General features: G+C 38.1%; 2 protein-coding genes and 3 pseudogenes across 4 annotated transcripts; 1 reads left to right on the top strand and 4 right to left on the bottom strand.

Moving 5' to 3' along the window:
- Positions 1-144: 144 nt before the first annotated feature.
- On the bottom strand, positions 145-1,956 carry LOC107880093 (cytochrome P450 CYP82D47-like; annotated as a pseudogene). Its single transcript, XR_016122977.1, has 2 exons — positions 932-1,956; positions 145-851 (listed from the first exon to the last, which is right to left on the bottom strand). The product of XR_016122977.1 is annotated as a cytochrome P450 CYP82D47-like (transcript).
- A 1,957-nt stretch (positions 1,957-3,913) lies between these two features.
- LOC148915063 (cytochrome P450 CYP82D47-like) lies at positions 3,914-5,771 on the bottom strand. The gene is made up of 2 exons (XM_089043131.1): positions 4,812-5,771; positions 3,914-4,653 (listed from the first exon to the last, which is right to left on the bottom strand). Exons 1-2 carry the CDS (start codon positions 5,754-5,756, stop codon positions 4,030-4,032), a joined length of 1,569 nt encoding a protein of 522 aa, XP_088899257.1. The 5' UTR covers positions 5,757-5,771; the 3' UTR covers positions 3,914-4,029.
- Positions 5,772-6,509: 738 nt separating this feature from the next.
- Positions 6,510-8,628, bottom strand: LOC103339087 (cytochrome P450 CYP82D47-like; annotated as a pseudogene). Its single transcript, XR_016122840.1, has 2 exons — positions 7,451-8,628; positions 6,510-7,284 (listed from the first exon to the last, which is right to left on the bottom strand). The product of XR_016122840.1 is annotated as a cytochrome P450 CYP82D47-like (transcript).
- A 948-nt stretch (positions 8,629-9,576) lies between these two features.
- LOC148915062 (vinorine hydroxylase pseudogene) lies at positions 9,577-10,240 on the bottom strand (annotated as a pseudogene).
- Positions 10,241-19,654: 9,414 nt separating this feature from the next.
- Positions 19,655-22,829, top strand: UNE7 (Core-2/I-branching beta-1,6-N-acetylglucosaminyltransferase family protein). Its single transcript, XM_008242361.3, has 4 exons — positions 19,655-20,476; positions 20,587-20,662; positions 20,772-20,887; positions 22,076-22,829. Exons 1-4 carry the CDS (start codon positions 19,975-19,977, stop codon positions 22,594-22,596), a joined length of 1,215 nt encoding a protein of 404 aa, XP_008240583.1. The 5' UTR covers positions 19,655-19,974; the 3' UTR covers positions 22,597-22,829.

Genomic DNA, 22,829 nt, shown 5'->3' with positions numbered 1-22,829 from the left:
GTTTGTGCTCTAATTTAAAATAATAGCTACTTGGGCTTGATTATCTACCTGATCACCTATGATTAAGAGACCAACAATACAGGGACAAACAACATTATATTGAAGAAGAAAAAAAAAAAAAAAATATATATATATATATATATATATAACTACGAACTATAATTTAGGATAGCAACGTTGAGAGTAAATACATACATTAATTAAATAAAAATCCTTGTTTTATCATTTTATCCATAAAGTTGAGAGGGCAAACGAGGTTTGATGAGAACCTGAAGAGGGGTCGCCTTGACGTTTGTCAGTCCAAAACTCTCAGTCATATCAATCGGTGCACTCGAGGGGTTGGAGATTTCAAACGCATGCACAAAACTAGCCAAAGTAAATTGCACCATTTGAAGGGCAAATGCCAAGCCAGGGCATGCTCTTCTCCCACTTCCAAATGGAATTAACTCAAAGTGCAATCCCTTAACATCAACATCCTTCTGGGTGGTCAGAAACCTCTCCGGCTTGAATTCCAATGGATCGGGCCATATTCTCGGGTCGGTTTGGATCTTCCAAAGGTTCGTGATCAACCGGGTGCCCTTTGAGACATGGTAGCCGCCTATGGTGCAGTCCTTGGTGAACTCTCGTGGTCCAGATAATGGTGCTGCAGGGTACAAACGCAGCGTTTCTTTCACTATGGCTTGGATGTAGACCAGCTTGCTTATATCTGACTCACTCACAACTCTTTGTCTGCCTATTTCAGTGTCCAGTTCGGTTTGAGCTCTTTTAAGCATGTGAGGGTTGTTCAATAATAGTGATATTGCCCATGTTAATGTGACCATGGTCGTATCGCTAGCTCCTGCAATCATATTCTGCAAAAGTACAATTTATTTGATTAATTATTTATATAAAGCTAAATTATATAGATTAAGCTAGGCATATGTTTGATTACCAAGCTTGTGGCTTTGTTGACTGTGTCAGCATCAAAACCGCCTAGGTCTGCACCATCAAGCACAGAAAGCATGGCGTCTATGAAGTCTGGTTCCCCTTTAGCATCACCTCTTGCCCTCCTTCTCTTGTGCTCTTCAACCCACCCTCCAACGATGGCGTCCAGTTCTTTGGCAATCTTCTTCATCGCCTTCTCATGCCCACCCAAGTCCAACCACCGAAGATAAGGCACCGCATCACCCAACACAAACAGCCCCACATAATAAAAAAACTCCTTCAATGCACTCTGAACCCTACGTGCTTCTGTCTTCTCATCCTCATCGGCCGCAACCGAATAACGCTTTCCGGCCACCATTCTATGAATCACGTTCAAGGTCATGTCCCCAAACCACTGCTTCAACTCCACCAAAACTCCGTCTCTATTATTGCTCTCCCTCTTCTCCGCGGTGCTCCAAGTTTTGTACAATTCTTGCAAGAAAGTTGTCACTTCAGAGACTCGAATGTGTCTGAGCAGCTCAAGCCTTCGGTTCGAGAGCAGCTCCAAGGTGGTAATCTTGCGCATCTCTCGCCAGAAGGGTCCGGAGGGTGCAAACCCAAACATGGCGCAGTTATAGCCAATGTGATCCACAACCGCGAGCTTAAGGCCAAATCATTGGTTGTGAAGCATTCTTTTGCGATCTCACTGCTGCTTATCACCAGAGATGGATAGACGCCGAGGCGGATGGTGAAGAGAGGCCCGTACTTGTCAGCCATGGCTGCCAATTTGATGTGAGGAGGTGTGGATCCTCCTAGCAAGGGAAGGTGGCCAAATATCGGCCATGCACCCTTGGCTTCGGTTGGGGCTAATTTGGCAGGTCTCCATCTGCGTGAGAAGTAATAGGAAACGATGATGATTGTAAATAAAAAAGCAGTGACAGAGTTTACATAAGGGAGAGAATAATCCATTGAAACTAATTGGTAATTGGAAACTTAGAAAGCTAGAGAATGAAAGCCCTGTCACACATATTATATAGGCGTGATATCTATGCTCATGTATATCGATACCACCTCCTGAGGATATAACACAGTATTATTTTTATGGATAAAATTCTACGCTAAGAAAGTAATGCATTGATCCCGTCAGAAGTAACATTATCATATGACTATTCTACGCTCAGCAGGACAAAGTTGAAAGAGTTAGTCAAATTATATAATGAAGGGTGACGTATGCATTTCAGGCGGCTCAAGCTAATTCTGCAAAGTGAGCTAAGCTCCAAATTTCCACAGCGGATGGTGATGGTAACGGATGGCACCGCACGGCAGCCACATCTGAAAAACAATGCGTTTAGTTTGTCCCCTAGTATAGCATGCTGTGAAGATTATTCAAACTAACGCCACGTCTAATTATTGAACTATCAAGCGAGTTTTTTTATTGGGGTATAAAATATTTTTTGGGATAAAAAAAGGTTTTGTTGATGTTACTTTCCACATTTGTAGGTATGCGTCTCAATCTCGAGAAATTATACTTATGATGATACTTCCACTCAAATATTGTCACTTGTCCAATTTTAAAAAAAAAATGATTTGCTATTTTCACAGCTGGACTTTTACTTAATTTTCATATTTTATATAGAATTAGAAAAAAAAAATAAATTAAAAAGTACCATAGCCGCCACCCCTCTCTCTCTTCTTCCCCTTCTCTCTTCCTCTTCACCACTGCCACTATCAGTGGCCACCCCTCTCTCTTCCCCTTCTCTCTTTCTCTTCCTCCCCTTCTCTCTTCCTCTTTCAAACAATATCGTTATCTTCCATAGTGCCCCTACACCTTTCTCTTATTTCTCTCAGACCTAGACCTTTCTTAGATTGCCACTGGCCGATCCTAATTACCCAAGCATGAACTATTTTTAATTATCAAGACTACTTCCCAACTATTATCATCAAAACCAGTTTAATCATCCTCCCTCTAAACCCAACCCCACTGTGTGAGATTAGTATAAGGGATAAAGAGAAAGAGGAAGGGAGAGGGACGGCGGTCATGGCAGGTACTAGAGATTAGGTTCATCGGGTTGGGGTGGTGCTGCTGTTGGGGCAATACTCTTTTTTTTTTCTTTTTCTTTTTTAAATCAAGTCTTTTATTTTTATAATTCTATTTCAAAATATAAAAACTGAGAAGCCCAGCTGTAAAAAAGTAAATTATTTAATTTTAAAAATGAACACATGGCAATATTTAAGTGGGAGTACTATAAGCTGACGTGGTATATCTGCACTATTGTATAATTTCTCCTCAATCTCAAAGACTAGAAGCTTAGTTCACTATGAACATTCGATTAACTTAATATTTAATAATATGAAATGGTTGGACCTTAATCTTCAATAGGTAATAATTAAGATACGATTTCCTTCTCTCTAATTCTGAGTGATAAAAACAAGTATCCAATCGGCGGAGTTGTCTAGTTATTGGTTTGTATCTAGAAACCTAACACATATCAACTAGTTAATTATCTTTTGTTCTGATTTCAAACCCAAGGTAAGTTGCATGACTTGAAGAGCGAGAGAGATTCCTGGTCATATCATTGTATTTTTTATACTTGGAAGGATCCTAATGTCATTAATTTGGACTCACCTGCTTCATTTCCAATTTGCAACTTAATTTTATTGGTTCAACTTATCGGCAGCAAAAAAATGATTTTCACTGGTTAACGGGGCGATGTCTGCTTCCCAACTTTACCTGCTTCATTTCCATATGCATGCATGGTGATGGTAAATTGGTAATGGAGGGTGGTGGGCAGCCTCACATGAAAAACTATGTATCTAATTTTTTTGCTACTGCTACGAGACACAGACCATGGCTCAAAAATCGACAAATTTATTTCCCATACATAACTTCTAGATATAGAATCTATGGAGCAATTACTTAGAAGTACATTTTGTGCAACAACCCTTCCTATCTTATAGAAAAGGATCCCATGATCCTGAACTAGTAGTCTATTCCTTTCCAAGAATAGCATTTGTCAAAAGTAGAGGAATTTATAAACTGGAACTGTTTAGTTTAATACGTTCACAACATATATTGCATATGTGCATTTTATTCTCACATATAGCTAAATTCTCACTCTCAACTATTTAATCATACAAATTAGGAGACAAGCGTGGTTTGATGAGGACATCAAGAGGAGTCAGTTTTATGTTCGTAAGTCCAATACTTCCAGTCATATCAACTGGTGCGTTTTCTTGAGTCGCGACATCAAACGAATGAAGAAAACTAGCCAAAGTTAAAAGTGTCATCTGAAGGCCAAAACTTATCCCAGGGCATGCTCTTCTACCACTACCAAACGGCATCAGCTCAAATTGCTGACCCCGAACATCAACATCCTTATGGGTAGTAAGAAATCTCTCTGGCTTGAACTCCATCGGGTCGGCCCAAACCCGTGGATCAGTTTGGATCTTCCACAGGTTCACCAGCAGCCACGTGCCTTTTGGAACATGGTACCCTCCTATGGTACAGTCTTCTGTGAACTCCCTCTGGCCTGAAAGTGGTCCAGCTGGGCATAAACGCATTGCTTCTTTAACAGTGGCCTGCAGGTACACCAGATTATTTATATCTGACTCCTCCAGCAGTCTTCCTTTGCCAACATACTGATCAAGTTCTTCATAAACTTTCTTCAAAACTTGGCGGTTGTTCAAAAGCAAAGAGAGTGCCCACGTCAGGGTCACCATGGTTGTGTCACTCCCTCCAGCAATCAAACTCTGCACAATCAAAATTTTGGTGATTATTAAAACAAATTTAGCCAATGACCATTTGGTTTAGCAGCATCCAGTATCGACTTTGTTGGACCAGGTGCTGAGTTGAAATATGACGGACAAAGGTCGTTGTAGTAAAAATTAAAATAAATTAACATATATACCAAACATGTTGCTTTGATGACGGTATCAGCATCGAAGCCAGCAACATCTGTTCCATTGATGGCTGAAAGCATCACATCCATGAAATCTTGATCTTTTCCTTCAGTTATTTTCTGCTTGTGCTCCTCCAACCATTCCGCAACAATACTGTCCAATTCTTTGGCAGTTTTCTTCATGGCCTTCTGCTGTCCACCCAAATCCAACCAACTAAGCCAAGGAACAGCATCTCCCAACACAAACAATCCAGCCAAATGAAAGAACTCTCTCATGGCTTTTTGCCACCGCCTTGCCTCCTTCTCCTCACTCAAATTCCCATTCATAAAGCATCTCTTGCCAGCAACCATCCTAAAAATCACATTTAGAGTCAAATCCCCAAACCACCGCTTCATCTCCACTAAACGCTCCCCCGAGCTTTCTTTTCTTTTGATCCATAAAGTGTACAGCTCTTTCAAACTCATCTCCACTTCTGATACTCGAACTTTTTTCAGTAGCTCGAGCCTGCGGTTTGAGAGTAGCTCGAGGGATGTGAGCTTGCGCATTTCGCGCCAGTATGGACCGTAGGGGGAAAACCCGAACATGGCAAAGTTGTAGCCCAAGTGCTTAGCTCCTAGCGTAGCCGGACGGGAGGAAACAACTATGTCGTTTGTGGTGAAGCAGTCCTTGGCCACCTCCCAAGTACTTATCACCAGAGCAGAGTGGATACCAATGTTGATGGTGAAGGCTGGTCCATACTTGTCAACCAAGGAAGCCAAAGCTATGTGAGGAAGCTGTGATCCTCCGAATAGGCCAAGATGACCTAACAGAGGCCACCCGCCTGCAACTTTTGGTAGTTTAGGACCCTTGGCTTTGGCAGCTGAGCTTGATCTCTTTATGATAAAGTAAGAAAATAAAAATATGGCTAGGATTCCAGCTATGGCAGTGTTTAGGCATGGGAGATACAACTCCATTGTTGCAGAGGGAAGGTTGAGGGGGCTGTCATTCATGCAGTAGTTCTTATTTATAGTCGATATCAGTGTTTTTTCTTCGTGGGACATTCAGGTCAGCGTTCATAAGTTTGTTTTGAAAGAGGGCCAATGAGGATTATTTTCTATAAGATAATTCGTATTTTCAGAAATACATTTGACTCATTTCAATATAATAATTGATGCGTAGGAAGCAAACTGCGAATTTGCTGTCACTACTTTGGAAAATTCTGATCAGACAAGAAAATGGGTTATTTTAATCGAAGTTGACGTCATCGCTGCAATTGGGAAAAGTACCCCTGAGGTGAGGAAATAACCTTCATGATTGAAGATTATCTTTTGCACCGTTTAATACTTCTTATCTCCTTTCACCAAAAAAAAAAAAATTTAAACTTATCTCCTTTTGAACAAAAAAAATATATATTTAAACTTATCCGAGACTCTGTTTTTTTTTCATTTCTCCAGAAGATAACATCAACCTAATATTAAGCAGTCCTATATCCTGCCAAAATTGCTCTTGCAATAAGCACTTTCACTTTTGCCTTTCTTGAGCTCGGCAATTAAATTATCAATCAGCTTTCCCTAGCGCTATATGTTTTGCCATGGGAAGGCTGGTCCTGTCTTGTTCTCTCTTGATTAATTTTCTTCTTGTTCATCTGTTACTATTTCGATCGTGCATGTATGTTAACTTAAAAGTGGAACCCATTTGTCAAAACTAGAGGAAACGCATCAAGCTCATTGGGCATAAGTAGAAGATAGATTTAGTAAAGCCAAACTTTTTAGATTAATACATTCAGAACATGAACATATGCATATGTACTTTGCATATGTACTTTTCATATCGTAGCATTTATTTTCATATGTATACCTAAGTTCTCAATTCTGAACTTATTCATAAAGATTTGGAGACAAGCGTAGTTTAACGAGGACATCAAGAGGAGTGAGTTTTATGTTCGTAAGTCCAGCGCTTCCGGTCATATCAACTGGTGCATTTCCTCGGGTCGTGACATCAAACCAATGAAGAAAACTAGCCAAAGTTAAAAGCGTTGTTTGAAGGCCAAGATTTGTCCCAGGGCATGCTCTTCTACCACTACCAAACGGCATGAGCTCAAATTGCTGACCCCGAACATCAACATCCTTATGGGTGGTCAGAAATCTCTCTGGCTTGAACTCCATCGGGTCGGCCCAAACCCGTGGGTCAGTTTGGATCTTCCACAAGTTCACTAACAGCCACGTGCCTTTTGGAACATGGTACCCTCCTACAGTACAGTCCTCTGTGAATTCCCTTCGGAATGAGAGTGGTCCAGGTGGGCATAAACGCATTGCTTCTTTTAACAGTGGCCTGCAGGTACACCAGATTATTTATATCTGACTCATTTAGCTGTCTTCCTTTGCCAACATGCTGATCAAGTTCTTCATGAACTTTCTTCAAACTTTGGCAGTTGTTCAAAAGCAAAGAGAGTGTCCACGTCAGGGTCACCCTGGTTGTGTCACTCCCTCCAGAAATCATAGCCTGCATAATCAAAATTTTTGTGATTAATAAAATAAATTTATCCTATGACCATTTGGTTTAGCAACATCCAGTCTCCACTCCGTTGAATGAGGCGCTGAGTTTAAATAAGACGGACAAAGATCGTTGTAGTAAAAAAAAAAAAAAAAAAACATATTTATATATGTACCAAACATGTTGCTTTGATAATGGTATCAGCATCAAAGCCAGCAATATCTGCTCCATCGATGGCTGAAAGCATGACATCCATGAAATCTTGATCTTTTCCTTTAGTTATTTTCTGCTTGTGCTCCTCCAACCATTCCAAAACAATACTGTCCAGTTCTTCGGCAGTTCTCTTCATGGCCTTCTGTTGTCCACCCAAATCCAACCAACTAAGCCAAGGAACAGCATCTCCCAACACAAACAATCCCACCCAATGAAAGAACTCCCTCATGGCTTTTTGCCTCCGCCTTGCCTCCTCCTCACTCAAACCCCCATTCATAAAACATCTCTTTCCAGCAACCATCGTAAAAACCACATTTAGAGTCAAACCTCCAAACCACTGCTTCATCTCCACCAAAAGCTCCCCATACCCTTCTTTTCTCTTGCTTCATAGAGTGAACAGCTGCTTTAAGCTTATCTCTAATTCAGATGCTCAAACGTTTCTCAGTAGCTCGAGCCTGCGGCTTGAGAGTAGCTCGAGGGATGTCAGTTTGCACATTTCACGCCAGTATGGACCATAGGGGCTAAACCCAAACATGGCAAAGTTGTAGCTCAAGTACTTACCCCCTAGCGTAGCGGGACGGGAGGAAACCACTTTATCGTTTGTGGTGAAGCAATCTTTGGCCGCCTCCCAAGTACTTATCACCAGAGCAGAGTGGATGCCAACGTTGACGGTGAAGATTGGTCCATATTTGTCAACCGAGGAAGCCAAAGTTATGTGAGGCAGCTGAGATCCTCCGAATAGGTAGAGATGACCTAACAGAGACCACCCACCTCCCACTTTTGGTGGTTTGGGACCCTTGGCTTTGGCACCAGAGCATGATCTCTTTATGATAAAGTAGGAAAACAGAAGTATGGCTAAGATTCCAGCTATGGCAGTGTTTAGGCATGGGAGATTCAACTCCATTGTTGCAGAAGGGAAGGTTGACTTGAGGGTAGCTATCCAATGGTGGAGGATTATTTTCTATAAGATAATTGATGCAGGACCAATGGTGGAGGATTATTTTCTATAAGATAATTAATATTTTAAGATATACTTTTGACTTTCAATATAATAATTGTTGCCTAGAAAGCAAAACTGCGAAGTTGTATGAAGAAAAATTCTAATCAGACAAGAAACGTCATCGCTCCAATTAGGAAAAGTATACCATGGTTGAAATATTTCCATTTCTATTGCTAGGGGCGTCGAACCGTAAAGTCTGAGCCCAAGCTTACCTTTTCACCGAGGTGATGAAATAACCTTCATGATTGAGATTCGACCAAAAAAAATATCCTTATGATTGATAATTATTTTTCATCCGTTTGACACTAAAAATGTGTCCAATCAATGTTGTCAAGCTAGTGGGTGGAGGTGGAGCTCACAAGGAAAATAAGAAGATTATGTTGGATGCTTGTCTGCCGATTCCTTCCATGCATTCCGTCAAAGCCTTTTTCATGGGGGAAAATGTTGCTTTCTAAGGACGTAGACACAACTTGTCGAGCCTCATTAAATATTTTATTTTATTTACTTTATATGCAGCTTTATATTCCAATACATTTTAGTTTATTTACGACATCCAAGTTGTTTTGAAAAGGATTCATATTAGCTATGCATAGTATTTAAACTTATCTGATGCTGTGTTTTTTTTTCTCCAGAAGATAACATCAACCTAATATTAAGCAGTCATATATCCTGCCTTTTTTTTTTCCTTGTAAATTAAAGACTTGAACGGCATAAAAATAGCTAAATTGGCCCTTTTTTATATATGACAAATTCGTAATTTTCTTTTGTTGAATAGTAGAATCTCAATCATATCTTTGTTTTTTTAAGTGAGATGTTTAAATTTCGGCCGCTGGGCCGCGCTGCATAGCATGATGATTGGACCCAATTATAATCCATTTCTATTTCCTTTTGGTGAAGATTTCTTTCTAGATAGAATCTTATGGGCTGCAATGTCGGATGGGTCCAGATATAATCAAACTCTCACATCATAAATGGGCCTCATAATCTTAGCTTATATATACTTGTATTTACTTTATTTTTATTTTTCAATGTAAATAATACATTTGAAGAACCTCTAAATTAATCAACAAACAGTACATTTTTATTCTTTATTCAAACGCTTCATCACAGTCGAGATTACCAGGAAGGCGTGGGGTGAGCAGAACCTCTAATGGAGTCGCTTTCGGAATGGTCAAACCTAGACTCTCAGTCATGTCAATCCGTTGACCAAGTGGGGTTTCAAACTCAAATGCATGAAGCAAACGAGCAAGCGTGAGGTGAAGGACTTGCATGGCAAACGAGACACCAGGGCACGACCTTCTGCCAGAGCCAAATGGCATCAGCTCAAACTGTTGGCCTCTAACATCAACATGGCCATGGCTTGTCAAGAACCTCTCTGGTTCAAAAGCAGATGGGTTTTCCCAAACACTTGGGTTCCTTTGGGAGCTTTAGTTTTAAAGCATAATATAATTTACTAATTTAGTAGAAAGAAATACAATTTAGTCTAATTAGCAAAAGGCAAAAAACCAAAATGTAACAAAAATTCCATTACAAAATATGAAAATTACAACATATGCCATTTTCAGTATTTAATTTTAAACCAAAACTGAAAAATAACATCAAACCAAAACTGAACCAAAACGACATCAACCGAAACCAAAATTGAATCACAACCCATTCGCGCGACGTTTCAACTTCACCTCCAGAAACCTCTTCAACTTCACCTCCAGAAACCTCCAGACCACCAACGATCATCGAAGACCACCAACCCATTCGTGCGACCATCATCGAAGACCACCAACGATCGAAGCCGATTCTTCATTCTCTCGTTCAGCAGTTCCAACCTATTCCCCCAAAATCTGAAACGGCGACCCGACGAGTGATGACCGAAGCGGCGACCAAAGAACGACGACGATTGAAGGGTTTAGCACTCTCTTAGGGAAAAAATCGTAAGAAAATGACCCCTAACACAAATTTGCGTTCGATTTTAGGGTTCTGAAATTTTACTTACTGTTCATTCTTCATTCTGCAATGTAGTTTAGGTTTTGGGTTTAGTTTTGGTTTGAAAACCTCTAAAAACCGAAAAATCACAAAAGAAAGAAAAAGAGCATCAAAACTGTTTTCAGATTAATGAAAATGTAAACGCATTGTAGTTTCTGCTAAATTATTTATACTTCTTTCCATTTCACGTCGTGTTGTTCTGTAGTTTCTGTTATGTTTTGTAGTTCTAGTTTTGGCTATGTTGATCTTTCAATTTCATGTCAAGTTGATGCATATTTTCTAGTATATTCTGTTTTTTGCATTTTAGTGAAAGACAAACTGCATTGCAGTGAACTACAAACTGCATTGCGTTTCTGTGCTTCTCGAATGTTGCTCATTTCACGCCATGTTGTTCTATAGTTTCTGTTATGTTTTGTAGTTCTTGTTTTGGCTATGCTGATCTTTCAATTTCATGTCAAGTTGATGCATATTTTCTGGTATATTCTGTTTTTTGCATTGCAGTGAAAGACAAACTGCATTGTAGTGAACCACAAACTGCATTGCAGTTTCTGTGCTTCTTGAATGTTGCTCATTTCACGCCATGTTGTTCTGTAGTTTCTGTTATGTTTTGTAGTTCTTGTTTTGACTATGCTGATGTTTCAATTTCATGTCAAGTTGATGCATATTTTCTGGTATATTCTGTTTTTTGCATTTTAGTGTAAGACAAACTGCATTGCAGTGAACCACAAACTGCATTGCAGTTTTTGTGCTTCTTGAATGTTGCTCATTTCACGCCATGTTGTTCTGTAGTTTCTGTTATGTTTTGTAGTTCTTGTTTTGACTATGCTGATCTTTCAATTTCATGTCAAGTTGATGCATATTTTCTGGTATATTCTGTTTTTTGCATTGCAGTTTTTGTGCTTCTTGAATGTTGCTCATTTCACGCCATGTTGTTCTGTAGTTTCTGTTATGTTTTGTAGTTCTTGTTTTGACTATGCTGATCTTTCAATTTCATGTCAAGTTGATGCATATTTTCTGGTATATTCTGTTTTTTGCATTGCAGTGAAAGACAAATCAGACAGTGAACCACAAACTGCATTGCAGTTTCTGTTTGCTTGTAGTTTATCTCTACTTGTCCTAATAGTATTTTCATCCCTTCTTGTTGCAGATCACAAATGGCACAAGAAATGTCACCACAAAAGGAGGAAGCTCAAAACCAACCAAAGCGAAGATTCAAAATGATGGCTCAAAAGAGTAAACCAAAGCCAAAGCCAAAGCCAAACTATGATCGGAAAGCAAAGCACCCAAACTATGTCCAATTTCGGTGCAATGTCAACGCTTTCAATAGCATCATTACGGACGTAAAAGACAAGCTCAACGAAAGGCAGAAGAAGCTTCTCAAGAAAACCCCATTCTGGAACTTGATTGAGCTGTTTAAGTCGATATAAACGAAAACAGGTTCTAAAGTACTCATACCTCAAAACTTAGGAATGCCAAAAATCTCCACAACCAAACAGCAGCTTAAAATCAAATCTGATCACAAAACGAAGAATATAGGATTTAGCATTGAACGCCACAAGATCGCGCCGCAAAATCGAGCCACAAAACTGAGCTCGAAATACCCGAACTAAGGAGAACAGAAATCACCCAAATCGATCTATTCAAAGATGCAAATCGAACGAAAACGTAGCAGAAAAAACAAGACAGAGAAACGAAGAAAATAAAAGCAAAACCTACCAGAAAATTGAGCTCCAATGGCAGAACCCAACTCTGAAACGAAGAAGAAAACGAACGAAAAAGAAAAGAAACTCGCGCGTCGTTTAAACGTTAAGAGGCAAAAGCGTCATTTAATTTGTAGGTTTACAGATGGGTCAGGCTTTTTAAGAGAAAATGGTAGAATTGTCTTTTCATTTGTTATTTTTAAGCTGGCCCAACGAATCTGGGCCAGCCTTTGGCCTAATCTAAAATAGCTATTTTTTATTAAGTATTAAAACCCAAACTAAAATACCTAATATCTTACTTACTAATTAGTAAACTTAATTATGTCTAATACCTAATTTTCCTTAATTAATTTACCAAATAAATTGGAGACGAAAATTTTTGCTTTCACACAGAGAATTTGTGATTGGTGGCAAATCTCTACATTGTATCTTCTCAAGTGCTGCACCAGTTTGTGTGCTATTAAAATACTAGGGAAGCATACTCTTTGCCTTCCCCTTTATCTGCCGTGTGTCCTTTGTCTCCCATGCTTTCCCTTTATGTTTCCCTCGCATGGTCAGATTGTTACTTCCACAATATTCTTATTCCCTCCTCTTCCCAAGTCTGACCATTGATAACTATCACAGAACACAAATTTCCCCATTATTCTCTTCAAAGATGAGAGCTCCAGCTCTCCTTCTTCACGTCAGTCTTGTTGACTGCTTTGAAACCCATATCTCCTCAGCTCGAATCGAAATACTTCCTTCTTCACCTTGTTCATCTGCTTGTCCGCTAGAATATTTCAAAATTTGAGTCCAATCGAAGAAGTTTAGTTACCTCAAACGCAGTTTGAGTGTAAACTGTTCGTCACAGCCTGATTCTCTGTGTAAGGCTCGGGTTTGGCTTTGCATGTCTGTTTTCCACTACTCTTTTGGTGAAGTAGTCTTCATCAAATTTGTTCCTCCGTTTAAGAGCTATGTCATATCCAAAATTCAAGGCAATTGGAGATGTCTTTCTACCTGAAACCGTGTTCAAGGTGAGACTAATCTTCACTTTCGTTCTGTTTGCTGGTTTCACTCTAGTGTGAAATTATTCACTCTTGCATGTGGCCTTCCTCTGATCAAATGGCTTTGTTCCTTTCATTAAAGTTCTTTATCTATGTCTTGGCTATACTCTGTCAAAATTTGAGCTTCATCCAAGAAGTATAGCCATCTCAAGATGTGTCTAAGTGTAACATGTTCATCCTTGTCTGCTGTGTTGATGTGGGCTTGGATTCTATCTTGCATGTCGCTTTCCCTTCCTCTGATGAGAAAGGTTCCTTGATGAAAGTTGTTGAGAATTATGTTCTCTAGAACATATCCAAAATTCGTGGTCATCCAGAAAGTGTAGCCGTCTCGGAAGTGTTACGCACTAGAACAAGCTCCTTGTGTCCTTGTGCTGTTTTGGTGGTTGTTCTCACTGGGAGGTGAATTGAGGATTTCAGACCAATCCAGAGGATTGAGGTAAATATTTAAGATGTTTGATTTCTGGAAATCTGTCTTAGAGGTTGTATTCTTGAGGTTTTATGGATTGTTGAGTTGGATACAAAGTTAAGTAAAATTTGTTAACTTTATTGAGGAATACTTAAGTTAGGTTCTCTAAATTGATCTTGAGATTTAATTTGGGGAATTGATTTAAGCTCGTGGTTTGAGGAATTGATTCAAATATGTTATTATATAATTTTAACTCTTTTTACTCAATCAGAGCTACCCTGAGAGCATTTCCAGCAAGGGGCCCAAGGGGGGGTGGGTTTTGGGGTAAAACTCGTTTCCAGCAGGCTCGATGGTGGGACCCAGCAAAACTGGCTGGCCTGCTGACGTCGTTGTGACGCCAGCGCTACAGTGTCCGCCAACAATTATGTGCCATGTGTCGTGTCCTAGGCTCTCCGATCATAATTTTTGCTCCAATCCAACGGCAGCCAATATTTTTGTAATAAAAAATTGAAAAAATTGAAAAAAAATCAAAAAATTACTTTTTTTTTTCTCTTTATATATCTTTGTCCTTTTACTTTTATTTATTTTTATATTACTCTATTTACTTAAGTTTATAATGTAAATAAGGAAGTATCCCCCATTTGGATTCAAATAAAAATACTAGAAAATCAAATTCCCACCAAATCAAAATATGAAAAATCGGTTTTAGTGCAAAATACGATTTAGGCTAAAAATGATGGCTCATTAAGTCAATATTTACTTCATATTAAAATCTCATAAAATCAAGTTTTCTTATTTGATGTGTAAGGAATAAAAGCCGCCAAAAATTATCTTGAGAAAATGATTATTTCGAAAAACCATTTTTCATACTTAGTCAATATTGCACCTCCGCTTTTAACACTTTTAACACCAAATCCTCATACTTTTTTTTTTCTATAAATATCAACCAATACAACTAATAAAATAAAATCTTATCTGAAAATATTATCCGATAAAATAAAATCTTGCCTTTCATTTCTTAGTTTGCTTGCCTTTCATTTCATTGTATTTTTTTGTTTTGTTTTAATAATTAGTGGTCATTCATGTATTTTATTTTATTAGTTGTATTGATTTATCTGAAATTTGAATTTTGAAATTTATATGAAATTTGAAACCAAAAATCTTATCCGATATGAATAGCATTGACATGTAAGAACCCAAAAATCTTATCCTAAAATATTATCCAAATCAAATGTTTAAGTAAACAAAGTTGTGAAAAAAAACTAAATAAATAGTATTTGTCATGACAAGCCTAAAACTGCTGGAAACACACTTTGTTTGAGGGGGCTAGGGCAGCCACTATTTACGTGAATAGTAGCCGCCTAGGGCTCCTCTTGCCATGGCAAGGGGCTAACTGGTGGAAGTGCTCTGAGGGGGAGCAATATCGTACGTGTTGCTCACCCCTACAACTGCATTTTCGTTATGCCGGTGATCCTGTGGAGTTGGTGTGTGAGATGACATGGCAGTGGCGACAGCAAAAATCTGTTTCATTTTGTGTAACTCTGATTTCATTGTAAAATGGCTCGTATGAAATAAAAATTTGAGTTTTCGATTATTTCGGCCTACCTTATGATTTACGTTTCCACACCGTTTTCAAAGTATTATTTCTAACTAAAAAGCCTTATGTTCTATCGTAAACGTGGTGCTATGGTGTTCGGTTTTAACATTGTAGCACTATGTTGTCGATAGGGCATGGCGCTGTCACATGCCCAGTTTTCCAAGGCGTGGTACTATCACGTGCCCGGTTTTCCGGGGCGTGACAATTGCCGATAATTTTAGTGTTGCTAATAATGGGCCACTAGTCCATCTTTCTTAAATTTAACATTGCATCAGAGTTGCCTAATTGATTGGGCTTGAATTATTGGCATTTACTCTTACTTAATATGTGTTGTTAACATATTGGGCTTGAATGATTGACTTTAATGTGGAATTGGTTGCACATGTAGCCCAATATATGTTGATCCCACATGACGGGCCATGCTGAAAAATATGTATATGCTTCGTGTTGAAGAATATGTATATACTATGTTTTGAATGTTTTATGAATGGTCAACACGTATATACTTTGTTTTGAATGTTTTATGAATGAGTGGTGATTTCCCCACTTCAATTTTATCCACTTACACTCCGTTTTATAACTAAAAAATGAGTGTAAGTGGACAAAATTGGAGTGGGGAAATCATGTTATCCTTTGTAAAGAAGAGACAACACGGCTATACTTTGTTTTGAATGTTTTATGAATTATGTAAAGAAGAGAATGTCTTGAATTCAATACTACATGATTTTAGACATATAAAAATAAAATTAACAATGAAAATGTCTATTATAAAGTCAGATCCAAATAGTTGTAGTCACAGAACACCCCTCAAACAAACAAACAAACAAAAAAAAAAAAAAAATCAATAACTGATGTGAAATTTTTATTTGAAGTAGTTTAGAAGGTAGTATTGTAATTAAATGGTGTGAAATTTATATTAAATGTTTCGGTAGTATTGTAATAAATAAACGAAACAAAGGCTCAAGTTATATGAACTTGTGGGCATCAATAACACGTCAATTTTAGGCCCAAGTGTATGATTTTGTTTTGAAGATCTAAAAGGAGTCTATCCATTATGATTGGTTTTTTATTAATAAAAAAATTGATTATATTTTTTTTTTTGGATTCCATGACCCAAAAACTATAATAAAATCGATTATAATTTTTTTGGTCGACTACAAATTACTCAATGTTTGACAATTATGTTCCTTTTATATTAAATAAGTTGAATAATAGATTTAGTAATAGAGGTGTCAAATGGGTCAGGTCAACCCATTACCGCTTTGGTTTGTGCTTAGGGTGGGGTGATAGTTATTTTAAAAAAAAAAATTGGAAAGTCCAGCCCGTTTGGTAAACTATGAAAAAATCACTTATTGTTAGAAATTGTTGTGAGAGAAAGATATAAAAGAAAGCAACTAGTGAGGTGCTTTCATTTTCTGATTATGCAGGAATCGGTTTCGAAGAGAAGCTAGGTTTAATGATTATGCGGCAATCATTTTCTGATTATGTGAGAATCAATGCCAACAACACTTTTAACAAAAAGTTTACCAAACGTCAAACTGCTTTCTCTCACAGCAAATCGACAGTTGATTATTTTCACAAAGACAAAGAATGCCAAACTGTCCTTAAGTTCGATTTGAGCCTGCAACCCTAGCCCATATGAGCTTAGGCTTGGCTCTGGTTGGGACACTAAACAGTCCAACATGGACCTAAGGCAAGCCTGACTTATGTATTTCTTGGTTTTTTTGTAGTTTTTTTACAATTTTATTTCAATATTTTTTTTTTAAACGAGCATGTATATACTAACAAGATTTCTTATTTGTTAGAAAAAGAAGCCAATTCTAGATTATTGTTCAGGTTGAAAAAAAATTGAAACTTGAAGAACAAAATCATAATTTTATTTATAAAGAAAGCATTGATTTTTAAACTCTATCATTAGAAAAAAGAATGGACTTAGATTGAAGATATAAATATAATAATATTGTACTCTTTTTCTCTTTAAAATAAATATAATATAATAAATGGATTTCGGGCAGGGTCGACCGTTGGGCTGAATTAACTCATCCAGAGTAGCCTATACGTGTCGGGCCATGCTGAGCTTCACTTTACTCAGGCTCGTGGCTGCCATCCAGATTTATACTCAAAGTTGACTTCGATGGTTGAGGGAGAGTCAGATGGCGAAGGAAGGGCTAGACAGCCACGTTGAATTGATTTGAACCGTGAGACTCAGCTGCATCAACTTGTTAGAGCCAGCTAATGACGAGGATTAAGAAGAAATCAAGGTCTATCAATTTCACCTGCAAAGAAGAAGCTGGTACAGAGTTGAAGTGTTTCTTTACCAAACTTGCAAAGTCAAGAGCCAAAGATTCTATAAATAAAAGCAAAAGATATGTTCCAAAGGACAACGAATCTCTCTCAAGAATAAACAACTTACAACCTTTAAATACTCTCGACTCAGACACCTTGTCCAAATGTCTCACAGTAGACCAAAGCCAAGACTTGAATCAAATCCTCTACTCTTTGAGTTCCCAGTTGACAACTCCTAATTGGAATTCTCTTCTTTTCCCAAAACATACTCTGTCTAATTCCTAGTTCACAACTACTGATTGGAATTACTTTGCTATTGTTTGTAATCTTAATGCTCTGCCAACATCAATGCTTGGTATGATTTTATAAGTTGGTCACCATCTCTAGCTTATCTAAAGTCAAATTTGTATCTACAGGCCTTTTTTGGCATTGCAGATATTGCTGACAACCCTGATCGAACACATTCTATTAGCTCGAGTAGATTGCAGTGGTGTCCGAGGAGAGTTGTTTATGTCCGATAGGGTCCCCCTGGCCTTATTAGAATTTCTATTGTTTTAATTTAGTGTATTTAGGTTCAGACGAATTTGTATTTGCTTTCCTATAACGATACTACATCCATCAGATACTTTTTGTCTTTGAACTTGTATTGTACTTTCTATCCGATATTAGTTTCAAGTTTTTATTTCTTCCAAGTTTTATTTCATAATAAGTGAAATGTTGAAGTCCTTTTAATCGGGGCATAGAAAAGAACCTATCCAAGCCAGATTCCCTACTTGGAGTACAATAATTTCGGTTAGAGGTTGAGATCAACAAGCACAATATATTCATCACATCATTTCACCACACTTCATCTCTTCCTACTAGGAGACTAAAACACTAGTAGTGCCACGCCTAACGCACCTAAAGCGAAACGCCAGCATTGAGCCCATCCTAAGGGCTCAATCTATCATTTCTTAACCAGCAAGCAACTCATAGTAGCCAAAATACATCCTATAAGAAAATTGGGGCATCACAGTGTTCACCAAAAAGCCCACATACACTTTTGGCACATACACCCTTACTAGGTGTATTGGTGTTGCAACAATCTTTGACACCAAATACAACTGCAGAAAACCTCTGAGTATGCCTATTGGTATTGATAAGGTATGAAATTGTGTATTTTTAGGTTAAAATACTAGGCTATGTAGGTTTATTTATTTCCCCAAATCTTCACTAGCTAGCCCATTATGTTCCGCCAGTGCCTATATGGGTGTCCCTCAAATAAGCCTATTTAAGAGATCTCTCAACTGAAACTCTTTGTATATATATAATTCACATATTTAATTTTACCTCCTACATTGTGTTCACTAATTTTCTTTTTATTTTTTTCGTTTTTTAAGAAAGAAATTCCATTAATTTTCAAGAACAGCATAGAAGAACCTGCATATATGAACGCAGCCTCATTAAAACCTTCTCAGGGAAAACCACAATAAAGAAAACCCTGAGATAGGAAAAAGAGTGCCACACATGCATTAGACTACAAAAGAGTTAAAAGAACAAAGACCAAACAAAATTACACATAGCACAACTGCAAGCGCAACAAGGAACATCCCACCACAACATAATATTGTCAAAGAAAAAATCATATGCTCGCATAGTTCTTTGTACATCGTCGAACAAACGTGTCGTGAGTGTCAGAAACAGAACCACCAGAAACACCAAATGCCACCCCACCCCCAACTCCCCCTCCCCTCCCCAAAACCACAAACACCCCCAACAACCAAACAAAACGAAGCACAACTACAAGCCCAGTAATGAGCACAACTACTGGCCTTCAACCTTCCCTTGTGATTAAGTGCGCTTGCACTAACTCCTGGTCTTGGGTTCGAAGGTTGGTACCACATTCTCTACAAAACCCAAAGAGCATCCCACCACAATATAATGCTATCAAAGAAAACGACCTATGCACGCATAATTCTTTATACAGTGGGAACAATGTGTCATGAGCATCATAGAAGACCCGACAGAAACACCAACTACCAACTACCATCTCCTTTGGTTCTTAATCCAGACCCCTAAGTTTGGAGGAATTTTTGGTTATTTTAAAAAAAAAAAAATGATGTTGGAATTTTATGAAGTCCCTGTTATAAAGGGAACGAAGGCAACACATCACCAGAACACTAATTAAAGCTCTCCTCTCACCCAACGAATAGACTGACTGACACATATGCATCGCCTTCTCTTCAAAGCAAGGAACCCAACAAAGTCCTAAAGATCTAAATCCCACACACTTCCCAATCTCCTCCAACCTCTTCATTAATTTATCTTCCAACCTTAGCTTATATTTAGCAATCTCTTCTTAACCATTTTAACTACCTCCTTCCTTACAACTCTCCCAACTCTCTCTCTCTCTCTCTCTCTCTCTCTCTCTCTCTCTCCAAATTTCTCCTTTTTAAATTTCTTCTTTTTAATGTTCTCAATCAAAATTTTCAGTAATGGGTATCAAAGCATTTGCGCTATCTTTCATGCTAATTTCAATTATTTTCTCTTTTGTATACATTCCAGCTAGATTAACAATACCCACCCACAATTTCAGGCCTATAATAAATTACTTCAACTCACCCAAATCCAGCAACACCACCACCAAGCCATATCCAGTCACATTTTCCTATCTAATCTCAGCATCCAAGGGTGATGCTCTGAAGCTCAAGCGCTTGCTCTATGCCCTCTACCATCCTGGAAATTACTATCTGATTCACATGGACTATGCAGCCCCAGAGGCTGAGCACAGGGACATTGCCGACTTTGTGGCTGGAGATCCAGTTTTTGGGCAAGTGGGTAATGTTTGGGTGCTGGGAAAATCCAACTTGGTCACATATAGAGGGCCCACAATGCTGGCTACCACTCTTCATGCATTGGCTCTGCTCTTGAGGACTTGCAAATGGGATTGGTTTATCAATCTCAGTGCTTCTGATTATCCTCTAATCACTCAAGATGGTATGGTGAGTGATTTTTTTTATTTTTATTTTTGTGTGGGTTTTTCTTTCTTAATCTCTTGCATTAATAATTTATACTTGTTTTCTTATGAATTTTTGTTTTTTGTTCAGATCTGATGCATTCGTTTTCTGATTTGCCAAGAGATCTCAATTTCATACAGCACAGTAGTCGCTTGGGGTGGAAGCTGTAAGTTATTTTCTCCTTCATTTAACCTGTTATATACAAGCGATATTGAGGAAGGGGATTCGAAACTCGGTTTAAAATACTTACAAAAAAAAGCTAAGAAATTTTGCAGGAATAAAAGAGGGAAGCCAGTGATAATAGACCCAGGACTCTACAGCCTGAATAAATCAGAATTGTGGTGGGCTATTAAACAGAGGGATCTCCCAACAGCTTTCAAGCTGTACACAGGTTCAACTTCAACCTCCAAATCTTCTGTGCTTGTTTTATTTTAATTTTATTTGCTCTAGAATTTTGGCGTTAATGGCACTGCAGTAGCAGCATGTGAACTTCTGAACAAAACACACGCATCCAAACGTGCGCTAGGACATTGTACACGTCTTGTGGACATGATTTATTTACTTTTGTGTTTCTCTTTTTCTTTTTCTTTTCTTTTTCTCAACCTACAAGTTTAGCTACTGTGGAAAAATATGCCTTATAAATAAAACTAAGATAAGGTATTTTTTAAGGTAAGCAGAAAACCTATACTAGACATAACACATGATTATATTACCGTAGTATTCTATAATCACTCCAGGTCGAGAGCATGGTTAATTCGCCGTACTAAATGAGCATCATTTTTTCTATTTGTGATTTAATATAAGGTAAAGTGGTAAGGCAAGAAAGAAGAAAAATCATCCCAGAATATATATAAGGTCAAGTGTCACCTTACGTACTTAGCTGGAAAGTCAACTACTTCTTCTGAGATCAAATTGAGTCCATCACAAGATGAAACTGAGTAATAGGTTATGTGAATTGTGGTTGTTCTCATTTGTAGCACCGTCAGATGTCCTTTTCACCCTTTTCTTTATTTCCACTTATTGCTGCCATGATATATTTATATGCATCACGTTTCTTCAAAGATTATGTGCTTTCCCTATTTTTTTTTTCTCCCCATACCGACCACTCCACCTACCTATTGTAGGCGGCACCAAACTAATTAAACACATCCTAATCGAACACACACACACACACAAAATAAATAATATATATATATATATATATATATATATAAATTTCGGATTGCCTCTTCCTTGAAGGGGGATATTCCTTCTTTTGGCGAATCATGGTTTAACATGTATACAAAAATAATTCATCGAAAATATAAAATGAAAATTTTATACACACTTGTCAAACTGTGATTTACACAAATAATTCATCGTTATACATATTACATAACGAGTAATGTTAAAATCACCACATTTAGTCACTGGATATGTCACCACATAATGTGTGAGTGTATGTATGAGTACCTTGTTAGTGATAAAATAAAATTTCTAGTGAAGCCAGACTCTGTGGTGTCATTTGTTGAATAAAATTTTGATGCATCCTTAGCCGTACTCATATATTAATAAATCTCTCTCTTTGCTTTCACCCCAGGTTCAGCTTGGACAATTCTCTCAAGATCTTTTGCCGAATATTGCATAGTGGGGTGGGACAATTTGCCAAGGACTCTCCTCCTCTACTACACCAACTTTGTGTCATCACCTGAAGGCTACTTCCAGACAGTCATATGCAACTCCCAAGACTACAAGAACACCACTGTCAACCATGACCTCCACTACATTACATGGGACACACCTCCAAAGCAACATCCCAGGTCTCTGGGACTCAGAGATTTTCCAAGAATGATTCTAAGCAACCGTCCTTTTGCTCGAAAGTTCAAGAAAAATGTACCCGTTCTTAACAAAATCGATCGCGAACTTCTTAAACGACACCGTGGACAGTTTTCTTACGGGGGATGGTGTTCCGGGAGTAAAGGGCAGACGCAGAAGATGTGCTCAGGTTTGCAGGGTGAAAACTATGGTGGGTTAAGGCCCGGATCGGGGGCTAAGAGGTTGAAATCTTGGTTAAAAAAACTCCTCTCCACAAGGAAGTTTCAGAAGCAACAATGCAAATGATTCTTTTAGTAAAAACTGAATAAATATCGCATGCTTGTAATTATGTGTTGTCCATGATTTTTTTTAGAATTTTGGGTTTTTATATATCTAGGATGATATATGATAACAGTAGAAGAATATTGAGAAAATGAAGAAGAAAGAAGAAGAAGGAGGAAGAAGAAGTCTGAGAATAGAAGGCTGTGTATTGATTATTATTAAGAATGATTACAATGTAATAGTACTTATATAGCAAA

The sequence above is a fragment of the Prunus mume genome, linkage group LG8 (genome assembly GCF_029339155.1).
Source record: "Prunus mume cultivar Tortuosa linkage group LG8, ASM2933915v1, whole genome shotgun sequence".
Lineage (NCBI taxonomy): Eukaryota > Viridiplantae > Streptophyta > Magnoliopsida > Rosales > Rosaceae > Prunus > Prunus mume.
Note: the sequence above shows the minus strand (reverse complement) of the source record. Positions and strands in the feature narration are given on the sequence as shown.